The sequence below is a fragment of the Petaurus breviceps genome, unplaced genomic scaffold (genome assembly GCF_028583685.1).
Source record: "Petaurus breviceps papuanus isolate PSGF00001 unplaced genomic scaffold, PetGlider_PUasm1.0 173, whole genome shotgun sequence".
Classification (NCBI taxonomy): domain Eukaryota; kingdom Metazoa; phylum Chordata; class Mammalia; order Diprotodontia; family Petauridae; genus Petaurus; species Petaurus breviceps.
The window spans coordinates 25,147,685-25,171,470 of NW_027185759.1; the positions used below are offsets into that span (position 1 = coordinate 25,147,685).

General features: G+C 35.6%; 1 protein-coding gene across 1 annotated transcript in view; it reads right to left on the reverse strand.

Annotated features, from left to right (window-relative positions):
• SI (sucrase-isomaltase) overlaps positions 1 to 23,786 on the reverse strand; it is a 110,563-nt gene that overhangs the window by 29,329 nt on the left and 57,448 nt on the right. Inside the window, exons 25-35 of the mRNA XM_069083660.1 lie at positions 23,067 to 23,273; positions 19,512 to 19,666; positions 14,439 to 14,607; positions 12,227 to 12,323; positions 12,004 to 12,116; positions 11,773 to 11,898; positions 7,449 to 7,577; positions 5,822 to 5,932; positions 4,539 to 4,601; positions 1,532 to 1,648; positions 821 to 908 (exon numbers count right to left, since the gene is read on the reverse strand). Coding sequence (XP_068939761.1) covers positions 821 to 908; positions 1,532 to 1,648; positions 4,539 to 4,601; positions 5,822 to 5,932; positions 7,449 to 7,577; positions 11,773 to 11,898; positions 12,004 to 12,116; positions 12,227 to 12,323; positions 14,439 to 14,607; positions 19,512 to 19,666; positions 23,067 to 23,273 — 1,375 coding nt within the window. The remainder of the gene's footprint in view (positions 1 to 820; positions 909 to 1,531; positions 1,649 to 4,538; positions 4,602 to 5,821; positions 5,933 to 7,448; positions 7,578 to 11,772; positions 11,899 to 12,003; positions 12,117 to 12,226; positions 12,324 to 14,438; positions 14,608 to 19,511; positions 19,667 to 23,066; positions 23,274 to 23,786) is intronic.

Below are 23,786 nucleotides of genomic sequence, written 5' to 3' on the forward strand. Positions count from 1 at the left end.
AGGAAGGAAGGAAGGAAGGAAGGAAGGAAGGAAGGAAGAAAGAAAGAGAAAGAAAGAAAGGAAGGAAGGAAGGAAGGAAGGAAGAAAGAAAGAAAGAAAGAAAGAAAGAAAGAAAGAAAGAAAGAAAGAAAGAAAGAAAGAAAGAAAGGAAGGAAGGAAGAAAGGAAGGAAGGAAGAAAGAAAGAAAGAGAGGGAGAGAGGAAAGGAGAGAGGGAGAGAGGAAAGGAGAGAGGGAGGGAGAAAGGGAGGAAAAGGGGAAGGAAGGAAGGAGGAAAGGAAGGAAGGAAGGAAGGAAGGAAGGAAGGAAGGAAGGAAGGAAGGAAGGAAGGAAGGAAGGAAGGAAGGAAGGAAGGAAGGAAAGAAGGAAGGAAGGAAGGAAGCTGATAAATGAAGGGAAGAGAATTCTTAGGGAAAAATGATAGCTTTCTACCAATATTTGGATAGTTGTCACATGGAAGATTGGCTTATACATGTACTGTCAGAAGTTGCCAGTGATCAAAGTCGATAGAGAGAACACAAATGCCTAACAATGAGGGCTACCAAACGTAAAAAGGGATGTTTTCCCCTTCTCTGGATATCTTCAGGAAGAGGCTGTATGAACCCTTGTCAGGGATGTTTACCTAGACAAGGGTGAAAATAGATGACCCCTGATGACTTTCCAAATTGAGAATCTGTGGTCCAAGAAAGTAAATGCTTTTACAAAGGGGAGTGGGTCACATGGCTCGCCTTCAAAAGGGTCCCAAACCTATAATATCATTGATATTCATGGTTCATCTTACTTATTATCATCCCACAGTGACTATATCAAGTTTTTTCTTACCTGGAAAATAAGGTGGGTAATTTAATCTGTCATTCCGGCATCTGTTAGAAGTTGTCCCATTGACAAAGCTAGATGGCTCATTCATATCCTAAAGCAAATACACGCAAAAAATTCCTTTTTATCTAAAATTGTGTAACTCAGATAGTGAGTGCTTAAATATAGCTTTTGGGGCTGTTATATACTTGTGAGTAGGTTTTAAGTAACCATAGATATTTATACTAATGCTTATAAATGTTTCTCTACAGGAAATTATGATTATGAAAACATAGCCTGTGATAATTTAAAATTTGTAAAGTTATTCCTATGCACTATCTCATCTGAGTATCTTAGTTTCTAGCTTCAGTGGCTATTTTGACATTATTATTCTCGTTTAAAAATGAGGAAATTGACCCTCAAAAAGGTGATTGGATTTGCCTGTGACCCCACACTTAGTGTGAGTTATCTGAGTCACAACAGGTCTTCCTGATCCAAGATGTAACATTCTATCCACTTCAATATGAATGACTTGAGAATTTTTTCCCTTTGGTTAGGAGAAATTTGACAATTCATTCATGTTCAGAAAGATAAATCATCAAATGTAGCAATTTCATTGGTGCCCTGGTAATTAACTTAAAAAAAAAAAACCTTTCCTAAAAGCAGCCTAAATAACAGAAGGTGAACATATCTTAGTTAATCCGCCGTATGAATTTTCTAAAAGTTCTGCCCACTTACAATCCACAAACCATCAAACTTCATCACACTATTGTAGAAATCTTGGATCTCAGTTGCCCACCATTCACTTGTCCTTGGTCGGAGAAAATCTGGAAAGGCCACATGAGCTCGGGAAGCCTGTAAAAGAATGGTACAAAATTCATTGTGGAGAAAAATATCGTTGAGTAAGACTATTTTTGAGGAACTGAGGCTAATTATAGAATTTCCTTAGACCTTTTCTGAACATAGAAATTGTTCAGAAGCAAAAATGAAGATGGTTATCATTGGCACTTTTGTTTACCCTAACTCCAAGTCCTTCACTTATATTTCATTAAATTCATTTTATTTCAATAACCATAAAGTAATAATAGGAACAGTAATATGTCATATATATATATATACATAGATAGATACATGTACATATATACATATGTATGTAGATATACATATACATAAATACCTATTCTTATGCAAAGTACTTTACAAATATCATCTCATTTTATGCTCATAACAGCCCTGAAAGTTAAGTGTTATTATGATCCCCATTTTCCAGATAAGGGAACAGAAGAACAGAGATGTTAGGTAACTTGCCCAGGTTCACATACTGGGAAAGTGTCTGAGGCTATATTTGAACTCAAGATTTGCTATCTTTAAGTTCAACACTCTATTTACACTCTATCACCTAGCTACTTCAAACTATATTAAGTACCTACTATGTGCCAGAAAGTAGGGATAAAAGACAAAACAAAATGGTCTCCAGAGTCTAGGTGAAATCACAGGAGTGTTTTATATGGGCCCTAATTCCTCCCTGAAATACAATTACATTTTTTCCTCACCTGTAAATGAAGGGGTTGGACTGGTTGGCCTTTTGGGGTCCCTGAGAGTTCTAGATTTGTGACCCTGATTGCTGTGGAAGACCCTAAACTGATTCATTCTACTGCAATATCTACAATTGTATGGGATGGTGAAGGAATTGAGACTGTTCAGTCTAGAGAAGAGAAGATTAAGGGGTATGGACAATGGCATAACTATTCTCTCTCATGTGGAAGAAGGATTAGACATAAGAAGCTAGGACCCAGCAGGCAAATCTAGACAGCATGGGTATAAATTGCAAAGGGGCAGATTTGGGTTAGATGTAAACATGTGGGCCCTCAGTTGTTCTGGTGGTGTCAGGAAGGAGTGAATCTCATTGCTAGAAGCCTTAAAGCAGAACCTGGATGACCACCGATGTGACGTTATAAAGAGAATTTTTCTCAAGCAAGAATATGAATATTTGACCTTTGAGATATCTTCTAATTCTGAGATTCTCAAATAATGATTTTTTTTTACTATCTGTACAAGGTTATGATGTGAACCTCCTCATCTATAAGCTTGTTAATTGATCAACTGATTAATCACATGGATAGCAAGCTAATTCTTTGAGCTCCCATGCTAGATTATTACCATCTTTCCTATGCCCTAGAAAATTCTCCGGGTGGGAGTGATGATAAATGGGGGTGGGGGACTCCAGGACAAAATTATTTAGTTCCCTGACCTTAAGCACTATGACACAATCCTGAACACCTTCTTGTCATCTACCCTGTGGCTGAGGCACCATACCTAGAGCGACGATGCCATAGGGAACTTACCAGCTAACTGGCATAGGGAAGAGAAAACTGGACCTAGAGTCAGAAAGAGCTGAATTCAAATCTAGTCTCAGGCAAATATTAGATAGATGTGTGATACTAAGCAAGTCATCTAACTTCAGCCTACCTCAGTTTCCACGTCTGTAAAATGAGGATACTAGTAGTAGCACCTACCTCCTGAAGATAAAATGAGATATTTACAAAATAATATGTAAAAATGATAGTGTGTTATAAATTCTAGTTCTTAATAATGATGATGATATTGCTCAACTCTTTTTGTTTTGCTTTTTTAGAGAGAGAAATGCAGGACAATCGGGGTTAAGTGACTTGCCGAAGGTCACACAGCTAGTAAGTGTTAAGTGTCTGAGGTTGGATTTGAACTCAGGTCTTCCTGACTCCAGGGCCAGTGCTCTATTCACTGCACCACCTAGTCACCCCAATATTTCTCAACTCTTAATGTCATGCCATGAAAACTGCACTGTCCCGATTAGTTAATGTGTCACTTGGACAACAGTGTCTAGCTGACCCTATTCCACACCAACTGTTTTCTTGTCATCTTCCTTGCCTGTCACTGTACTCTGAGTGCAGTGACCCACAGTATGTCCAATACTCCTTCTCACCCTGCTTTCTAGTACTGGAACTATAGTTAAATCAGTGCTTCTATTGCTACTGGAAAGGGTGTGTAGAGGAACTAGCCTGACAGCTTCAGTGAGGTTTGGAGACTGAGATCAGAAGAGGTATTGCATTTAAATCTAAAGCTATAATTTTAGTTAACTAAACCCATACCTTTAAAGCACTGATTCAGTGCACTGGGTTTTCTAAAAGAATGCTGCCATTTGTGATTATTTACATTTATTCATTTACTTGAGGCAGATCTGGGTTTTCATCAACACAGAGAAATTCCAATAAAGAAGTTCAATGCCCCACTACTTCTCAGTAGCTTCTCTGCAAATTAGATTCTAGAGAACGGTCTTAAGTCCTAAAATCCATGAGTCGATAAGGTCCCATAAACTCTATGTGTCAGGGTCAAAACAACTTCTAGTCTTCCTGACTCTGAGTGAGGTTGTCTTATCTATTATTCCATTTTGCTTCTCAGCTCATTTTCTATAACACTTTAAAGTTCGTGGAGTACTTTATGGATGCCATCTCCTTTAAGCCTCACAACAAACTTGTGATGTAGGTGCCTTAGATACTCTTATTATCATCTTCATTTTACAAATAAGTAAACTGAGATTTATGGAGCAGTTGTGACCCCATAGCCACACAGCTAGTAAGTGTAGGATAAAGTGTGTGTCTCTACACACAGCAATCTAGCTACTAAGGCAAATAGCATCTGTATAATTGATCAAAGAATTCACCTGTTCATCGCTGTTAGATTGAGGAGAAAATCAAGAAGAACTTACATTTACAGCTTCATCTTCAGTCAGACTTTCATCTATTGTGATATTGGGCAGATCTGGCCAAACCTATTGAAAGAAAAGGAAGGAAAAGCAACAATGTAGAATCCCACTACCACTGAAGAAGGTAAACCTAGGGGACTATAATGCTGGACACATACTATATTATTCTTTCAGTAGAGTATTATCATGATACTTCATCATGATACAAAGGTTCTCAAAGTCTCTATGTGACCTTCAGTGTGGCATTACAGGAGAGCCAGTCTTAGGACCAGCCTAACTAATTTTGTAAAGGTTCCAAGGCAGAACATTGCCCAATAGCTGAGGATTTTTCAAAAATGTCCAAAGCAACTCATGAAATTGTCTATTAAGACTTAGAAAGATTCCAATCTAGATCATGAGAGGGCCCACATGAATGAAATAATGAATCTTTCATTGATAAACTCTAATGTCAACTGATGACTATGTTAAAGCTCTGTCTGTTTTTCTGCTCATTGATGGAAGGTGAATTTGGTAAAAGATACAGAACTCAAGGATATGATATGAGATCTGTTAGGGGTTTCTGCTAATTGGTTAAAACAAATGAGGCATGAGGATGCTTATTCTCCTGGTAACACCTTGTCTAAATTAGGTTCAAGGATAGGATCAACAAAATTTTGCATGTTACACAGTCTGAAGTGATAGCCATTAGGCAAATTTAATTTAATTTTTCACTTTAATTGCTAATTAATTCTCTTCCTTTCATAGATGTGCCTTTAAATTCTTACAGGAAATATATTTATAAGCAAATAGATCCATAATATCTTAGTTATAGAACTGGAAGGGACCTTTGGTATCATTTCTTCAGCTTCATCTGAAGTATAAATGCCCTCTTCATCATCCTGGAAATTGGTTCATAAAAATCATTATAACCCATATTATAAATCTTTTTTTCCCTATGAATTGAGCTTTAATAGGTATTTTTAAAAGTCAGATGAAAAATTTAAATATTATTCCCAAAAGGGAGGGGGAATTCCTTTTATAGATACATACTCAATTCTGCCTGTTTCCAAACAGATTGAGATAAAATAAAATGTCTAAAGCATTTAACACAATGCCTGGCATATGGTAGCCATAATATATGCTTATTTCCTTCCTTCTTTTCTTCCTTCCTTCTTTATTCCTTCCTTTTTTCATTCTTTCCTTCCTTTTGTCTTCCTTCCTTGTCCCTTTCCTCCTTGATTTCTTATTTCTCTGTTTACTGTCTTCTTTCTTTCTGGATATTTTAAAGATATTTATTATAGTCATACTTTTGCCCAACAAATTTCATCAGTATTTGGCCATTTGATGAAAACATCTTGGTCTTTCCCTCTGGTAAATGCAGGATAGGGCTTTGTCTCGTTTCCAGAAATTGCAGGATCCTGAAATGTAATAATCATTCATATCAAATAAACTAAGTATAGTTGCCACTAATCAACCAAAGTATAGTTGTCATTGATCAACAGCCAATCAATTAGTATTTATTTATCACTTACAATGTGATAGGCACAATGGAGATACAAAGAATGAAATGATTTGTATTTGCAATCAGCTTATAATCTTAACAAATTTGATTGATAAATAATCTGACAGTTCCTATCATATAAGCTGTCCCATTTGTTAAGGAATCATAGTGTCCCTTATTTTTCACCATTTAGCTGTCCATTGTCACTCTTTATTAACATTCATTGCCTATTTTTCCCTCCTAATTGTCCATTATGTCCATTGCAGGTATCCACATAGGCTTCCAAGCTCAATGTTGCCTTCATTGAAGATGATTTAACAGTGTGGACCAAGGAAGGAAATTATATCAGGCGGTAGGTAAATAAGTAAAATATAACAAACTATCATTGTATAGTGAGCATGAGAATCAGTACACCAGGTACTGATAATAAGCTAGGCTTTGCTCCCTGCTAATAAAACAAGTTGAAATACATTAATAAATTCTCCATGAAAAAGATTCAGTTTGCCATCTGGAAGTTGTATGAAACTGAATCTCCTTGCTGAGATTGCAAATTTAAAGGTAGCTTTGCAGTTCTGGCAAGCATAGAGGACTTCCTCTGGCTTTGAGTTTAGGACTGATAGGGATATAGACATTTTGTAATCATTTTTTTTATCCTGGCTAGATCAAAAGTCCTACGAGGGAAAATTGTTTTTTTTTTCTCATGACTTCTGAGCTCTTCTAATAGGATATGTACTCTAGGGAAAACTGAGACCATTCCTGGAGGTTAATCAGAACGCCAAAGATAGCCTTGGGTTAGAGTCTTTAACTATTTTTGCATGTTATAGATGCCTCACCAGGCTGGTGAAGTCTCTCAAAAAATGTTTTTAAATGCAGGAAAAAAAAAGAGAATCTCAAAGGAAAATAATTATACTGAGACACCATTATTGAAATACTATTTTTAAATAACCAAAGACCTGAGTTAGGAAGCCCCAAATTAGGGTTAATGTGTAAGGAGGCAAACAATGACTAGTGGGGAGTAAGATATGATTGTGATCTCTAACTGTGGTGTGCTGGAGCTAGTTAATACTGTCTTGAGAAAGCTGATTGTTAAATTTTCAGTGGTAATATAAGTGTGTGTGTATAAGAAATTTTAGACAAAAGCTACAATTTAGAGTTTGGGTGATTATTTTGTTGATTAGATTAAATAAAGTGATGGAGTACACATTATTAATTCAGATTCAATTTTCAATTTTGTCATCTGTACTCCCCCACCCAGCCCAGAGATTCAGTTCTTAAACCTTTACCAGAGTACCTCTGGTTCGGGAATTGTTGGCCTCGATTTTCTGTTTTACATTGTCACGTACCTCACATTTTCATTTACTCAAGGTGGAAAAAAAAAGAAAGATAAAGACATAGGAATGAAATTTAATCAGGAAAAACGAACAAATACTGACCAGAATAATAATGTATCTCATCCCTCGTTGTTGAATTTCATCAACAAATTCTGGGAGATCGTGGAAGTTGTCACCAAGGGTAAAATCAAGTTGCCGCTCCATGTAATTGATATCTGTGTACTGTACATCCTGTAATATACAAGAATCATGACAGCAAAGGAAGAATCTCAAAGAATGAAAGTTACTACAGACGATATGGTAACCATTAGTTGGGCTAAATGCACCCAGCATTCAAAGATAGGAGTAAATAAACAGACACGTTGAAGCATTCAGTTATATACCTGGTCATGCTTTCAGCAGTGTCATATTCATACAGTAGACCAATACTCATTGACCTCATCTCTTTCACCCTAATAAAGGCATTATTTGTGCCTTTGAGGACACGGGTATGAGAGGTCCAAGTGTGGAAACAATGAATTTACCTCGATTGTGCTTTCTTATCTTTCTAACTCGGGCCAGAAATTTGGGCCCAAACTCACAAACTGGGCCCATTCTATTTTTTTCACTTTCCACAAAAGATAAAAAGGACAGAAGTCAGTCACAGCAGTTAATAGCATTTATCACAAGGTGACTCTGTTCCAGGCATTGTGCTAAGCATGAGGGCTAAAAAGAAGGACAAAAACATAGTGATTGTCTTCAATGAACGCACATTCTAATGGAGAAAGAAGGCAAAAAGATGTTGATTGTGTGGCAGGAAACCTGAGGATTTTGTAAGTTATTTTTGTCCTGTGTCTATACAGAATACTATCTAGATGGTTAGTTTTATAGTCTGGCTTAATAGGTTTTCCTGTCTATCTCACCAGAAAACAAAGAAATGCAGACTAATGTAACTTTACATGACATTTTTTTAAAGGGAAAAAATGTTACCATATTCATTAATATTCTTCAATTGTCAAGTCTAATCAGTTTATTTGCATTTGCATCCTAAATTTGTCACTATTCCTGACTGTCAGCAAGAGATAATGTGTTCATTTGAGCTAAAAATGATTGTCCTTCCCAATGGAATGGAAAACAGGAACTCAATTAATGAATGTGGTTATTTTTTTCTTTCTGATTTCTTCTTCCCATGTTACTCTTAAGTACTCGAAGTGGTTTCATGGACTATAAACAAAATTATAGCAAACTTATGATTTTCATTAAATCATGCATGCATAGGGCTTTAGTATTTAAATTTTAATTTAAAAACCATTTTCCTCACAACTTTTTGATAAGTAGTATAAATTGATTTATCCCCATTTTACAGATAAGTAAACCTCATGAGACCCAGTGAAAATTTTTTCATATTTTAATTGTAATGGAAGAGCCCTTCAAACCTTCCCTTTTTATAATCAATCAACACATATTTATTAAGAACCTAATATATTCCTGAAAATGTGCTCAGTATTTTTTTTTACTTTATGAAATAATAAAGAATTTCCATAACATAGTAGAATTAAAAAAAGATAATCGTACATGAAATGGAACATCTATTAGGTGCAACTTGCTATTCCTTTTAAATATATAATAAAGTTATCATGTAATTTTCTTTTTTTTTCTTTCTTCCCCCCACCCTAGAGATGGCTAACATTAGACACATAAATATGTGTATGAGTATGTGTATACAAAATCATTCTATACATACTTCTAATTATCAGTTCTTTCTCTGGATGCAGGTAGCATCTTCCTTTATATGTCCTTTTTAGTTAATTTGGTTATCTATAATAGTCATAATTACTTAGTCACTCAAAGTTGTTCTTAAAACAATATTGCTATTACTGTATGAAACTTTCTCTTGATTCTGATCCTTTCTCGCTTCATTATTTAGTACAAGGCTATCCATGTTTTTGTTTTTCCTACAATTAGCTCATCATTTCCTATAGCACAGTAATAACTACCATATATCACAACTTGTTCAGTCATTCCCCAATTGATGGGCATCCCCAAAACTTTCAGATCTTTGCCACCACAAAGAGAGCTGCTATAAACATTTTAGAACAAATCGGTTATTTTCCTTTTTCCCCAATCATCTGTGGAAATAGATCTAGTAGTCATATTGCTCGGTCAAAGAGCAGAGGCAGTTTAATAACTCTTTCAGCATAAACCTTCAAGGGAGAGGTGCTGCTATGATTGTGGTGAGATGAGTAAAGTACTGAAATGTGAACAGGTAAAGTCTAGATTCAAATCTTACCTATTACTGTGTGATCATGGACAAGTGAGTAACCCACTCTAAGCCTCAGTAAACTGAGGTAATAATGTTTTAAAGGTGAGGTGGCATGGTGGCTAAAACTCAGTCTTGGAGTTAGGAAGTCTTGTCTCACTTTTGACAGATATTGATGAGTTATGTAACCCCCCACTTATTTTTTCTGGCCATTTACACTGGCTTTCCCTTATGCCTAGAATGTTCTCCCTCCTCATCCCTGTCAGTTGAAGTGTTTATATCCTTTAAATGCCAGCTAAAATTTCACTTTCTGCAGGAAACATTTTTAATATCACCTAATTCTAGTACCTTTCCTTGATTGATTATTTCCTGTACATCCTACATATAGCATGTTTGTATGTAGCTGTTGTTTTCCTGTTGTCTTACCCATTGGTTTGTGAAGCTAAGGGCAATGACATATTTTACCTTGCTTTATATCCCCAGTATTTAGTACAATGCCCAATACATATTAGGCATTTAATAAATGCTTGCTGACTGACATACTCTTGCCATAAGGAACTCCCTATAACTAGAAGTTGAAAAGCAGGTATTGATAAACATGGGTGGAGAGAGTTTTCTCATTGGGAATTCCCTATCCTAATGAAATTATAAATCTGGCCTAAATAGATATAGACACACATATGTATACATACATGTGCACATAAAATGCATAAGAGCATGTGCATTTACCTATACATGCATATATATTTGCCTATATACATATCTGTATTTGTATAAGCCATAGAATCTACCTTTGACTAGATAATCATGAGATATATTACTTTGCAACTTAAAGTGGTCTATAAATACCTGGTAGATGATGCTAAAAGCTAATTTTTACATGGTGCTTTAAGACTAACAAAACACAGTATATATGATTTCCTTTGATCTTCACAACAACCATGTGATATAGGTGCTATTATTATTCCCATTTTACAGATGGGGAAATTGAGGCTGAGAGAGGTTAAAGGACTTACCCAAGTATTGCAAAGTTTTCCCAAGTGTTGAAAAAATTAATTTCCAAAGGAAAATTTGAACTCAAGTGTCCCTGACTCCAAATCTACCACTCACTCTATCCACTATTTTATCTAATTTGCTCCATCACACAGTAAGCTTTTTAGTTCAGATCTTCTCACGTTAAATCCCAATACTCTTTTGACAATATCATGTAGTCTCTCAGTATGAAGTTGTTAATTGCCCCTGTTACCACTTCCATATGATTGATTCAAAAAGTAATGTGGTTGCTAACCATTGGCTGATCCACATATATCCAGTTTTGCTCGGAGACTCAGAGAATTACTAGATGATCCAGGATTTGAACCCAGGATCTCTTATCTTGTTTTAATTCACAAGGTTATGCCACTAAGGGATATCAATGAAGTCATATAATAATTCAAAACTGGATTCAGTGAGCATGTGTAGCACGTGGTATTGGAGAATACAGAAATTCCTGAGCTTAGAGGTCATATGATGTCATATGAAATGTCTTAGAGTCAATTTTTCTATTTCACTTTAGAGAGACAAAATTGCCTTCCTGTTATTGGTAAATGACAGAACCCCTGCTCAGAAGCTTTGCTACTTGTCTCTATGAAGCAAAAAATAAATTGATATAATTATCTCACTTTGGGTAAATATGGTGATTTCTTTTTAAAGACCACCAAGGAGATACAATAGGACATTCAGGGATATAATCATATGCAGAATTTCCTAACTAATCCCTGGGATTGGGAGCAGAGCAATTCTTCTACTGTTAGTTAAGTTGTAGAAAAGCAGAAAATGAAGTTAGCATTTGCCCTGATATGAATCTACCAATGATATGTTTCAATAATTTGCCTTCCAATCTATTGTCAGTATCTATGGAAAACACCTTTCACGTGTTTTGTTCAATATACAACTTCACTAGTATTCATTTATCTATTTCATTACTTGATGCAAATGAGATGGTGGTAGAGAGAGATGATGGTGCAACACGAAGAATACTGCCTTTGGAGTCAAAGAACCTTCGGTAAATCACCTATTTCCTTGTGCCTCAGTTTCCTAAACTGTAAAATGGGTTACTTGAACAAGATGGATTCCAAGATTTATGATGTTAAGATGTTTTCAAATGCCTTTAAATATCAAACTTGCTTTGCTAATTGATATACTTACATAAGGGATTGAGGCATCCACCATCTGTTGATAGAGTTCCCTAATTTCAGAGGTATTTCGGTATCCATAACGGCACAACTGGAATCCCAAAGCCCAGTAAGGTGGCATAACTGGATGGCCAATGACCTAAACAAAAGCAACAAAAAGCATGGTTTTTGCTCAGTGGTTGAAGGGAATCATAGACAAAACTGCTTTTTAGATTGTTGAAGGAAGATATAAAACCAATCCTACATCATGATATTGCTTAGTAGCTCCTTCAGGAGTTGGACCCAAAAACATGTAAAAGTCCAAGATCCCACCAATTGTGCGGTAAGTCAGAGCAGGGGTTGGCTGGAATGTCACATCTGGAATGAAATTACACATTCATCATCTTATAAAATTGTCACTTTAATTGAAAATCTCAGAGAGCAGAATCACTTTAGAAAAATCCATATAGACTTTTACATATATTTACCCATTCCATTACTGTTGAGTAGAAGAACTCCATGAGCATTGCCTTCATTTTCCATAGCCATGTAATAGGGATGGAAGCCATAGGAATTGAGTTTATACTGAAAAACACAATAGCATATCTGACTGTTACTGAGAGAGTGTTCTAAGTGTTTCAAGGAGTTGGTGTGATGGAGGCTTGGAATTTGACTTTGCAATTAGAGGATCAGTGAATCCTATGAGTTAAATGGACCCATTGATCATATAATAACAATAGCTAGCAATTATATAGCACTTTAAGGTATGCAAAGTACTTCACATGTTACCTCATATAATGCTCAGAAACAACGCTGTGAAATAGGGACTGCTATTCTATATTCTATTTATTCTAATAAGAAATTAAGACTGAGAAAGTTTAAGTGACTTTCCCAGGGTTACACAGCTAGTAAATGTCTGAGGTAGCATTTGAGCTCAGATCTTTCTGATTTCAAGTCTAACACTCTATTCACTAGGCCACTGAGCTGCAGATTTTAGTAGAAGGAAACAATTAGGCTTCCCTAAGAAAATTATTTTAAGGATGCATTGTCCATGTTTTAAAACTGCTTCTGCTTTAGAGCTTTCAAGTGGGAAATAAAGTTATTGAGTTCATTCTAAGCTTATGTTCTGATCTGAAATATCTATAGGGCAGAGGAAACATTTACTCTTATATAAAGAAAAAAGAAAATCTGAACTAGTTATTTCAATAAGAAAAAAAAGCATCAAAATATAGGAATTCCCCATGAAAGTGAGTAGTCAATTAATGTCCCACCAAGTCATAATGTCAATGATTGTATTAGATATAGGGTTCTTAACCTTTTCAGTGTATGTAACAGACACCACTGGAAGTCTAGAAAATCTTTGCAAGCCCTCTCAGAAGCATGCTTTTATGTATAAAATGTATAGTATTTTTAAAGATATAAAAGTTATTATAATATTAAAGAAAACTACATAGACCCTTGGTTAAGAACTACTATTTTAATAATTTAATCTAAAAATTAATTCAAGAAAAATAAAAGGCAAGCCAATGTGGCAGTTAAACCTAAATTTGGACCCTACATGTATGTACCTCAGAAGCATGTATGTTGGACATTAACATCATTAGGACAGACAGATTATAATCTATTAGGAATACAAAAAGCAAATTTTCTCTGATGACATGAGTGACTGGGTGGGCTTCTAGTTACACCACAATTATGTGTGTTGTTGGCAAAAGGAAACATTTGTCCTCAAGTTATTGCATTACTGAAGAAATTGGGGATATTGTAGGGGACAGATTTTAATTCCTGGATTTTGATTTGAGGACAAAATTTAAAGGTGAATCCTGAAAACACATCCTTTCCCTGAAATAATGAGATTTGGGACCTGGACTGTAGCCTTGATTCTCACACCTAAAACCTAGAACTACGAGATAAGTTTACAGGATTAGAGATGTTTTGTAGTCAATTTAAGTGCAAAAGTTAAGTGATTTGCCATAGGCACTTAGGCAGTATCATAGATGTGATCCGAACCCAGGTCTAAAGTGATTTCAAAGCAGACCTGCACAACTTAGCAGTAGGTATGGGTCAAAATTAAATTAGGCTAAATTTCTTCAGGCCTCAGATATGTTAGACTAGAAACAGACTGTTGGTGCTTGATCAACACGGGTCACATAACAAGCAGGAGAGGGTATGCAGAAGCAGCTCTATATTTTTCACAGGCCATGAGAAATCCGTTGGCCTAATGGCCTAAGGGCCATTATATTGTGCAGGCCTATTCAAAAGTCAGTGTTCAAAAAAGTTCTTTCCTATTTTACTTAAAACTAAATCCCTTCCTTTTTCAAACCTCAATTACATGAAAAATAGGCCTAGATAATCCAGGTATTATTCAGAAGCTTGCCACTGATTCATGGTACCCCCAAAGGCAAACCTGAATTATGCAAAGTAGAAATACCTATACCCACTCATAGACACTCATAGACATATATGCATGTGTTCATATATATATCATGTGTATTAAAAGTCCCTATCCTGGTGCTCTGGGTACTTTTTAAAAAAAATACTTCAAGTATATCATAAGAAAATGATTATATTCTGATTATATGCACTTGAAGAATGACAATTGTTGTAAATTCACTACTTCTATTACAGAAATAGCCAGAGCTTGCAGTGCTCTGTTGGAAGGCCCTCTGTGGGACCAGAAGGAAGAACCAAGTCACTTACTCCGGGAGGCTGGTCTCTGGTGAACATTCCCCAAGTATGCCAGTTCAGATTTCGCTTAAAGGCACTATGTTCAACTTCCCCAAATCCATAGATATATTCTGATGGAAGGCGAGTTGATATCTGAATGAACTGGTCATGATAGGCAAATCCAGGCACCTGAGAATCCCAACTAAATGATAACAACAACAAGAATAAGATTCTTTGTATAAATAATCTTAGTAATAAATACACTCCCCCCAAAACCGATCAAGCATAGTAACTCCAAATCAATATTATGAATACCTTATTGATATGATTTGGTATAAGAAGTACTTTAATACTTACATAGTTAATACTGCCTATACCCAAATATAGCCTAGGACCTTACATATATTTGTGCTAAGCTCTACAAAGGGAGAAACAAATTGAGAAAAAATAATTTCTCCAAATATCTGCTTTTGGGGGGCATCTTTGGAAAATAATTTAATCTTTATGACATTGTTTGAACTAAAATTAGATTCAAATTAGAAATCATTCTTCCAATCTTATTACCTAGATTAGATAAAGCGAGGATTAAATAAAAAAGTGTCCACAGTACTTTTAAATATAAAATAGAATTTATAGGGTGACTCAGGATATAAAAAGAAAATAGATATTCTTAAAATGAAATTATTGCTTAATGGAAGTTTAACTACATCTCCACTAAAGACCTGCTCTGATACCTCATAGAATCATGTGTCTAGAAAAAGCCTCAGATGCTGTCTGGATCAAACCCCATCATTTTACACCTGAGGGAAATGTATCTCACAGAAGTGGAGGGATTTTCCCAAGGTCACAAAAGCCATAAATATTAGAGACAGGAATTGAATCCAAGTGTTCTGATTTCAGAGACAGTGCTCTTTCCATCTGTCACAAAGATAACTGTATTTTTTAAATTCACTCATCCAACTATTCATCTGGCCATCTATTCACGCAACTGTCCACTCATCTATCTGTCTAGCCAACCAGTCAGTTATACAGTCTAAGAATTGGAATATTTGAGTCTAAATCAGACCGTTGAAGTCAATCGACATGCTAAAATAGCAAAAGCTATCACAACATTTGTCAAGAAGGAAAAGTTTTTACTTCAGGCTTTTAGGTTTATTCGAGGAGCAGCTTATTAATTCTGGAGATGATGTTCAGAAGGGGGCCAAGGGTGAGAGAGAATTTGGTCATAGTAACACTTGACCATCTAGTAAGTGGTAAATGTTCTATATCAGTGAGGAATGCATCCATGCTGAGGGGATGGGAAATCTGTGAAATCTTGGAATATAATGTTTTACCAATAACAAGAGATTTATATAGTGTTATAAGATATGCAAAGTGCTTTGCAAATGTTCACTCATTTTACCCTCACAATAACCCTAGGAGGAATGTGCAATTATCATCCCCATTTTACATGTGAAGAAACTGGAGCAGACAGGATCGAATAGCTAGTAAGTGTTTGAGGCTGGATTCAAACTCAGGGCTTCCTGACTCCAGATCCAGTCTATTGTCCACTGTACCATTATTGTCAAATTCAAATAGAAATGGGAGGCACGATTCCACAATTAAAGATCCCTAAGGACTACAGGTTGCTTTAGTTTGAAAATGTGATGCTTTCTATTTTAGTACATTTGTATTGCCAAATATTTTCCAATTACATTTTAATCTGGTTCAAGTCTGACTCAGAAGTGTTGCAGGAAATGTATTCAAAACCTCTCATGACAGTCCTCAGAGCAATGTGGCAGGGTATATTGTGAGCCAGCCTTGAAGTCAGGAGGGTCTTTGTTCAAATTATGTGTTTTCTACTCAGTGGCTGAGTGACTTTGGGGAAGCCATCTTACCCATCAGTGGCTCAGGCCATTCTTTGACTACAGCTTGTAGGTAAAAGGCAGCTAAGGTTGAACAGTGGTTAGAATACTGGGTTTGGAGTAAGGAATACAAGAATTAAAATCTGACCTCACACACTTACTAACTGTATGACCCTGGGCAAGTCACTTAACCTTGTTTGACTCAAATGAGTTGGAGAAGGAAATGGTAAACTACTCCCATATCTTTGCCAAAAATACCCCAAATGGGGTCATGAAGAGTCATAGACAACTGAAATAGGTGAACAAAACAACAATGGAGATAATTTTCAGATGAGGAATCCTCCCATCAAAGAAAATCAAAGCTCTAGACATCCTCCATAACCAATATGATTGTTTAAGGCAGCTATCATTGACCCATGACCCCAGACCATAAAGGACAGAGAGATAAAAGAAATGAGGGTCTATCGACTTGACTCTTGTCAAAATCGTAGGACAGTGCACGTCTTTCTGAGAGGTCCATTTTTTTTTTTCATACGAATCTATGTTTCTTGAGAAAATCAGAATGTAGAAACTTTGATCTTTTCATCTGGTGGTACAAGGATGCAATGGTGAATCTAGTTCTGACTAAGATGAGGAAGTCACTAAAGTTTTAGACATTTTTGTAACAAATTGAGCATTTCTGACCTAGAAGTTTTGTAAGATATCATTTGCAGAATGTCCTTTAATCTATAATGATGGCTTAGCAATAAATCACAGAAATTCTTTCCATTATGATCTACAATATTAATAGCACTTTATATACACAATTAGTGAGTTTACTATTCCATGGTTTTTACAGTACTCCAAAAAATATTATTTTCACCAGAAAATGTTTGTCCCTTAACATTAGGAACATACAGTGTTATTCATTGTACTCATATCTCTTCCTACTTTTTCCCTTTATTTCTCATTTCCCATTTTGTTCTTCATCCTTCTCTTCCTCTACTCATTGCCCCTCTTTTTTTCTTCTCTCCCTCCCCCTGGCAGGTTCCTCTCAGCTCACGATCCTTCTGCTACTACCTTAGAACATTCCAGTATGACACGTAAATCAGAGGGGAAAAGATAATAGCAAGGAGGGGGCAAAGTAATTTTTTTCAAGATGAAAATGACAACATATTTTGATCCATAGTGACACAGAGAAAAGCGACTAACATAACAAAGATAGCAAATTATAAATAAAATTAAGATATATATGTATATATAATGTTTTTATTCACTTTGCTAACATATTTTGCTTTTCATATATGAATAGTATAAAAAAGTTAAATGGAACAGGTGTGTTGAGTGCAGAACATTCCTCTTTTTTTTTTTTAAGCAATCAGGGTTAAGTAACTTGCTCAAGGTTACACAGCCAGTTATTTCTGGATGTGGTGCTGAGTATCTGAGCCCAGATTTGATCCAGGTCATCCCGACACTGGAGCCGGTGCTCTTACTCGCTGAGCCACCTGGCCTCCCCTAAGCAATTGGGGTTAAGTAACTTGCTCAAGGTTACACGGCCAGGTGTTTCTGGGTGGGTGCTAAGTGTCTGAGCCCGGGATTCGATCTCCAGGTCTTCTCAACACTGGAGGCGGTGCTCTTACTCGCTGTGCTACCTGGCCACCCCCAGAACATTCCTCTTAAACAAAACTGAAGAGGGGTTTGATGAGGATTGAGAGAACAATTCCATTGGTGACTTTGTGATGATATCAATCAGTCTCTTTTTGGTCTCTATTATTGAACTGTCTCTTCCAGTAGATCTGTATTTAGTTTGCGCACTTCTGAGCCAAAATAATCATTTCAGAAGTATTCATATTGCATAGACATAATTTATTTTCCTTTTGTTTTCATAAACTTTAAGCTCTGCTCTGTTTCCAGGGCCTAAAACATAGTAGGGATAGGTTTAAAATGCATAAATCATCCATTAGGATATGACTAAAAGTATTTGCCCTAAAAATGTTTATGATTATTTCCATTATGATTCAAAATATTAATAGCATAAGGTATTTTTTTCTTTGTTTTTTTCTTAAGGGAGGAAGACAGGGCAACTGGGGTTAAGTGACTTGCCCAAGGTCACACAGCTAGTAAGTGTTAAGTGTCTGAGGCCAGATTTCAATTCAGGTCCTCCTGACCCTAGGGCCAGTGCTCTACTCACTACTCCACTTAGCCGCCCCCACAATATATTTATATATAAATACATAGCTGTGCATGCAAATATGTTTACATGTATTTGTTTACACACACAAATGGTAATAATACTTCCTCTCTGTGCAGATGATCATTTTATTTAGTGGAAAGACCATTGACTCTGGAGTCAAAGGTCTTTATTTGAACCCTGGCTCTGCCCCCTCTAGCTGCATAACTTTAATAAAGCTGCTTAACCTGCACGGCCTTCTGATTTCTCATTTCTAAAACAAGAAGGTTGGGCGAGATGACCTCGGGGGAATTTTCCTATTTTGAATGTATCATCCTCTGAAAATAAGAAGCCTTTGAATATTTCTTGTGCTGAAACCAGAATACAGTTTTGCTCTCTGTCCCAGGCTTTGGCTGCTCCTCATCACTGGCATTTAATCACTGTATATCAGCTCCAATTTCAACAGATCTCTCAGCATCCTTAATCCGGGAGGTTTAAAATAATCTAAATTCTCATGGCTGATAGGCCCAGTAATAATCCCTTTGGATATGTGTCTAATCTTTTGGGTCTCCACTTGATTAGTAGGCAGAAGCTGACATTTTGCAAGGAAATCAATGTCACTAAAAATGTGAATGAAAATCTAAGCAACTATATCAGAAGATTCATTAAAGTCTGTTCATAGTTTCTCCAAAAGAATGGGACCTACTAAAATGTAGCAGGCTATTATTCACTACAAGACTGTATGCCCTTAATAATGCCTGCCATTTTATATAGCACTTAAAAATGTACACAAATTAATTATTACACAACTATCTAGATAAATAATCCTATTTGAGCTTCACTTACCCTGAAAAGTAAGGGATATATGAGCATTTATTACACCCATTTTATAGATGAGAAAACTGAAGTTCAGAGTTGTTACTTGCCCAAGAACATTTAAGCTAGTACATGACAGAAGAGGATTTTAACTCAGATCTTCATTATTTCAAGACAGGTATTCCATTCACCATAGAACAATGCTAATTTAGCTCATTGTGATCTATTTAACTTCCTTTCTGGACTTACCTAAGCTAGAATTTAAACATCACTCACACCAAATACCCAGTCACTTACATGACTACTCCGGTGCTTCTTCGGCGGATCTGGATACCAAATGGCCTTTCTTTAATTTCAACATCATATAGCCGTTCTTCATAAGTGCTTGTAGGACTACTAGGAATGTTTAGTGGTACTGGAACCTCATACCTCTTATTGTCAGCATCATAAATCTATGTGTCAACAGAGAGAGACATGGACAAGATTTGTTTCTTTTTAAAAGTATCACTGTCATTGCATTCACACACTATGAAATCTTTTACATGATGATGAAAGCAAGGACAGAGGAACAGGTCTTAGAATCATTCTGTCTGATATGCATTCCAAATCTTTCTTTGCCAAGTACAGAAGAAAGGAATTGTTACATATTATTTATTATATATGACAGGTATGGTTCTATATTCACAGAGAAATAATAATTTAGTAGTACAGGAAAGCTTCTATGTTTGATGTATGAGGGGAAATCTTAAGTTACTGAATTGTTGTTTTTTATATAAAGTTTTACTGTCTCCATAAAATGTAAGGTATCCCTCCAAATTAGTAGGGCTTTAAGCGTATTATGCAAGATGTTGGGTATACCCTGTATAAACAAATTAACTACTTAGTGAATTATTGAGCAGCCTTATTTAATAAACAGATAAAGCATTATTTGTGAGTTCTATGAAAGTGAACCTTGACATTTTGTTTATAATATCAACTGGCACCATGTGTGCTAACAGAATTGGCCCCACAAAGCTAACCTTCAATCAAACACAATATAAATTTAAATATCCAAATATCTACCACAGTAGAATACAGATTAAGAGTTAATTACTGTTCTATAGCAATTAATCGAAAAAAATTCAGGTTTATTAAATGTGGCCATGAAAGATTTTTAATCCAAAGATATTGGCTGGTAATTGATGAGAATGACAATTGCTTGGAAAAAAATGCCATACTCAAGATACCTTTATATGACCTGAATGTGATAATAATAAAAACAACCATAACTAGCATTTGTAGCTAATAAGTGTCTGAAACAGAATTTGGACTTAAATCTTTCTACTTCCAAGTAACAGAAACAAAAACAAGTAATAGCTAACATATTCATACACCTAGATATGTATATCACACCTACTGTGTTCCAAGTGCTTTATTATATATATATATTTATATATTTATAATATATTTATATTTATTTATATATATTTATAATATATTTTAAGTGCTTTATAAACATTACTTTATTTGAACCTCACCACAACCCTGAGATGTATTATTATTATTCCCATTTTATAGATGAGAAAACTGAGGCAAACAAAAAATATGTAATTTTACCAGAATCAGACATCTAGTAAATGTCCAAGGCCAGATTTTAGCTCAAGTCATCTACACTCTGGGCCCAGGACTCTATGACCTACTATCATTGTACCTAAGGAAAAACAAAGCAGAGAAAAGTCTTCTTGATGGATCCAAGAACAGTTGCAATATTGTTGCTCATTGGTGTAATGGTAGTCCAGAAATCTTTCTTGGAAATATATAATTTTAGAGCAGGAAATGGCCTGAGATTTTATCTAGTTCAAACCACTCAGTTCACAAATGAGGCTATTGAGTCATAAGAAGGTCATGGAGTCATTGTGCAGATTGTTTTCTTGGGTCATCTTTATTCAGTTTGCATGAGTTCATCTCATCTCTCTACACTTTCCAGAATGGTAGTACTAAGTCACAACTCTTGTTAACAATGCATTAATGAGGGGTGGCTAGGTGATGCACTGAATACAGCCCGGCCATGAAGTCAGCAGGACCCAAGTTCAAATCCAGCCTCAGACACTTAACACAAAAACTAGCCGTGCGACGTTGGGCAAGTCACTTAACCCCAATTGCCCTACCTTCCCCCCTCCAAAAACAACAACAACAAAACCCAATGCATTAATGTGCTTTTCTTTCCATATTTACTCTAACATTGAACATTCCACATTTTTGGTCATTTTGTCATTTTTCTAAGTGTGAGAAACCAACGTTAAGTTGGTTTTGATTTGCATTTCTCCTATTATTAGTGATTTGTTTCATTGTTTCATATGATTATTAATAGGTTGAAATTCTTCTTTTGAGATCCCTTTGTTTGTTTTATTTGATTACTTATCTTTTGGGGAAATGGCTTAAATATGTCTATTGCTCACCTATCACAGGTTTCAAACTCATCATCTAGAAACTTGGACCAGAAAAATTCATCAATATGGCAAGAAGTAGATTCAATATAACTGGAAAATTCTTAATGAAAGTAATAAAATGCAATTAAACATAGATAATGCTAATTTGTGATTTTATGAGTCAATATGCTGTCTGCAAAGTGTACTTCTATTTGAGTTTGACTTCACTAGTCTAGATAACTTGAATACCAAATCTTTATTCAAGAAATCTAATACAATTTTTCCCATTTGACCACTTTCCTTATTATCCTAGACATATTAATTTTGCTTATATAAAAGCTTTTGAATTTCATATAATCATAATTATGCATTCTAACTTTTATAATTACCTATATTTCTTGTTTAGCTAAGAATTTGTTTTCTACCCATAGGTGTGAATGTTATATGATTTGTTTCTCTTCTCTTTTTGTTAGAATCTTTAATATTCAGATATTTATCAGTTTAGAATATTTAATATTCAGAATCTTTAATATCCATTTTGAAGTTAGCATGGAATATGATATAATATGTTGTTTTACACCTAATTTCTGTCCAGCTGCATTCTAGGTTTCCAAGCAGTTTTTATCAAATGGATAAAAGTAGATTTTTTTTTCAAAATGAAATGGATGCCCTTGTGAGGAAGTAGTTTCTTGTTCTTTGGAGCTATTTGGTAAAAGAAAGTTTGCTCACTTCAATGGGACTGGATGTCCACTGAGTTCTCTTCCATCTTTTTTTTTTCAAGCAATCAGGGTTAAGTAATGTGCTCAAGGTTATATGGCCAGTTATTTCTGGGTGTGGTGCTAAGTATCTCAGCCTGGATTCAATCCCAGGTCATCCGGACACTGTGGCCGGTGCTCTTACTCGCTGAGCCACCTGGCCACCCCTAAGCAATTGGGGTTAAGTAACTTGCTCAAGCTTACACGGCCAAGTGTTTCTGGGTGGGTGCTAAGTATCTGAGCCTGGATTCGATCCCAGGTTATCCCGACTCTGGGCCGGTGCTCTTACTCGCTGCTACCTGGCCGCCCCTCTCTTCCATCTTTTTGATGCTGTGATACTGGATTATACCTGCTGATTGTATTGTTTAATTATGCAGAATCAAGAGAATTTAGTCAAAATTATAAGTCACATTTATTGAGTACCTAACTTGGTATTAATTAAAATAAAAACAATTTATATTAAAAAAAAAGTTAAAAAAAATCTTTAAGGGCTAGTCAAATAAAGGAAAAATGCAAAACCAGCATAAGAAAGAAAAAAAAAACATTTATAGGTTGTTTTGGGGGTGGATCTGGTGATTTTGTTTTGTTTAAATCTAGATAGCTGAAAAGACTAGATAACTTAAAATCATTTCGCAGGGAATGAGGGGAAGGGCCTTTATTGACAGTATTCACATTGATGTAGATCATACCTTGAACTGAAGCATTTCATTTTTATGATATTTCACCTCCAGTCGAAGATTGTATATAGGACTAGGATATGGTAATGTGCGCACATTGCCAGAGTTCAAGTGAAGATCAGCTTCTATGCCTGTTGGAGTATATCTTATTGAACTGACTTCATAAGAACTATCATCACTAGGAAAATAGCACCTAGGTGCTCCACTTTGTTCAGTGTTCTGAAAAAAAAAATAATAAAACAGCATAAAATTAAATTTGATGAGATTTTTGAGACAATTATTCAGCCTTTAACATTTATTGACCACAAACTTGGATATGGCTCTGAGTTATAGTGTATATGTTCATAGGTCTAAAGCAAGAAGTGAATTTTAGAGACTATCATATTCATTCACCTCACCTTAAATAAGATGAAACCAAGGACAAAGGTGGTTAACTGCCTGATGCTAGGTCATACCAGTAGTAAGCATCAAGGGTAGGAATTGAACCCCATTTTATTGACTCTGTCCAATGTAATTTCCATTATGCCAAGCAACTTATCATAAAGAATTCCTCACCTGTTGGTACTGATATTCTTTTTAAGATTGTATGTAAAGCCTTAGATCTGATTACTATTTTGGCAGCCATAATACAATGTTGATGCATATTGATATTGAAATTCATTAAAATCCTGACTCTTCCACTTACTACCTATACAATCTTAAGAAAGTCCATGGACCTCTTAGTTTCCTCAT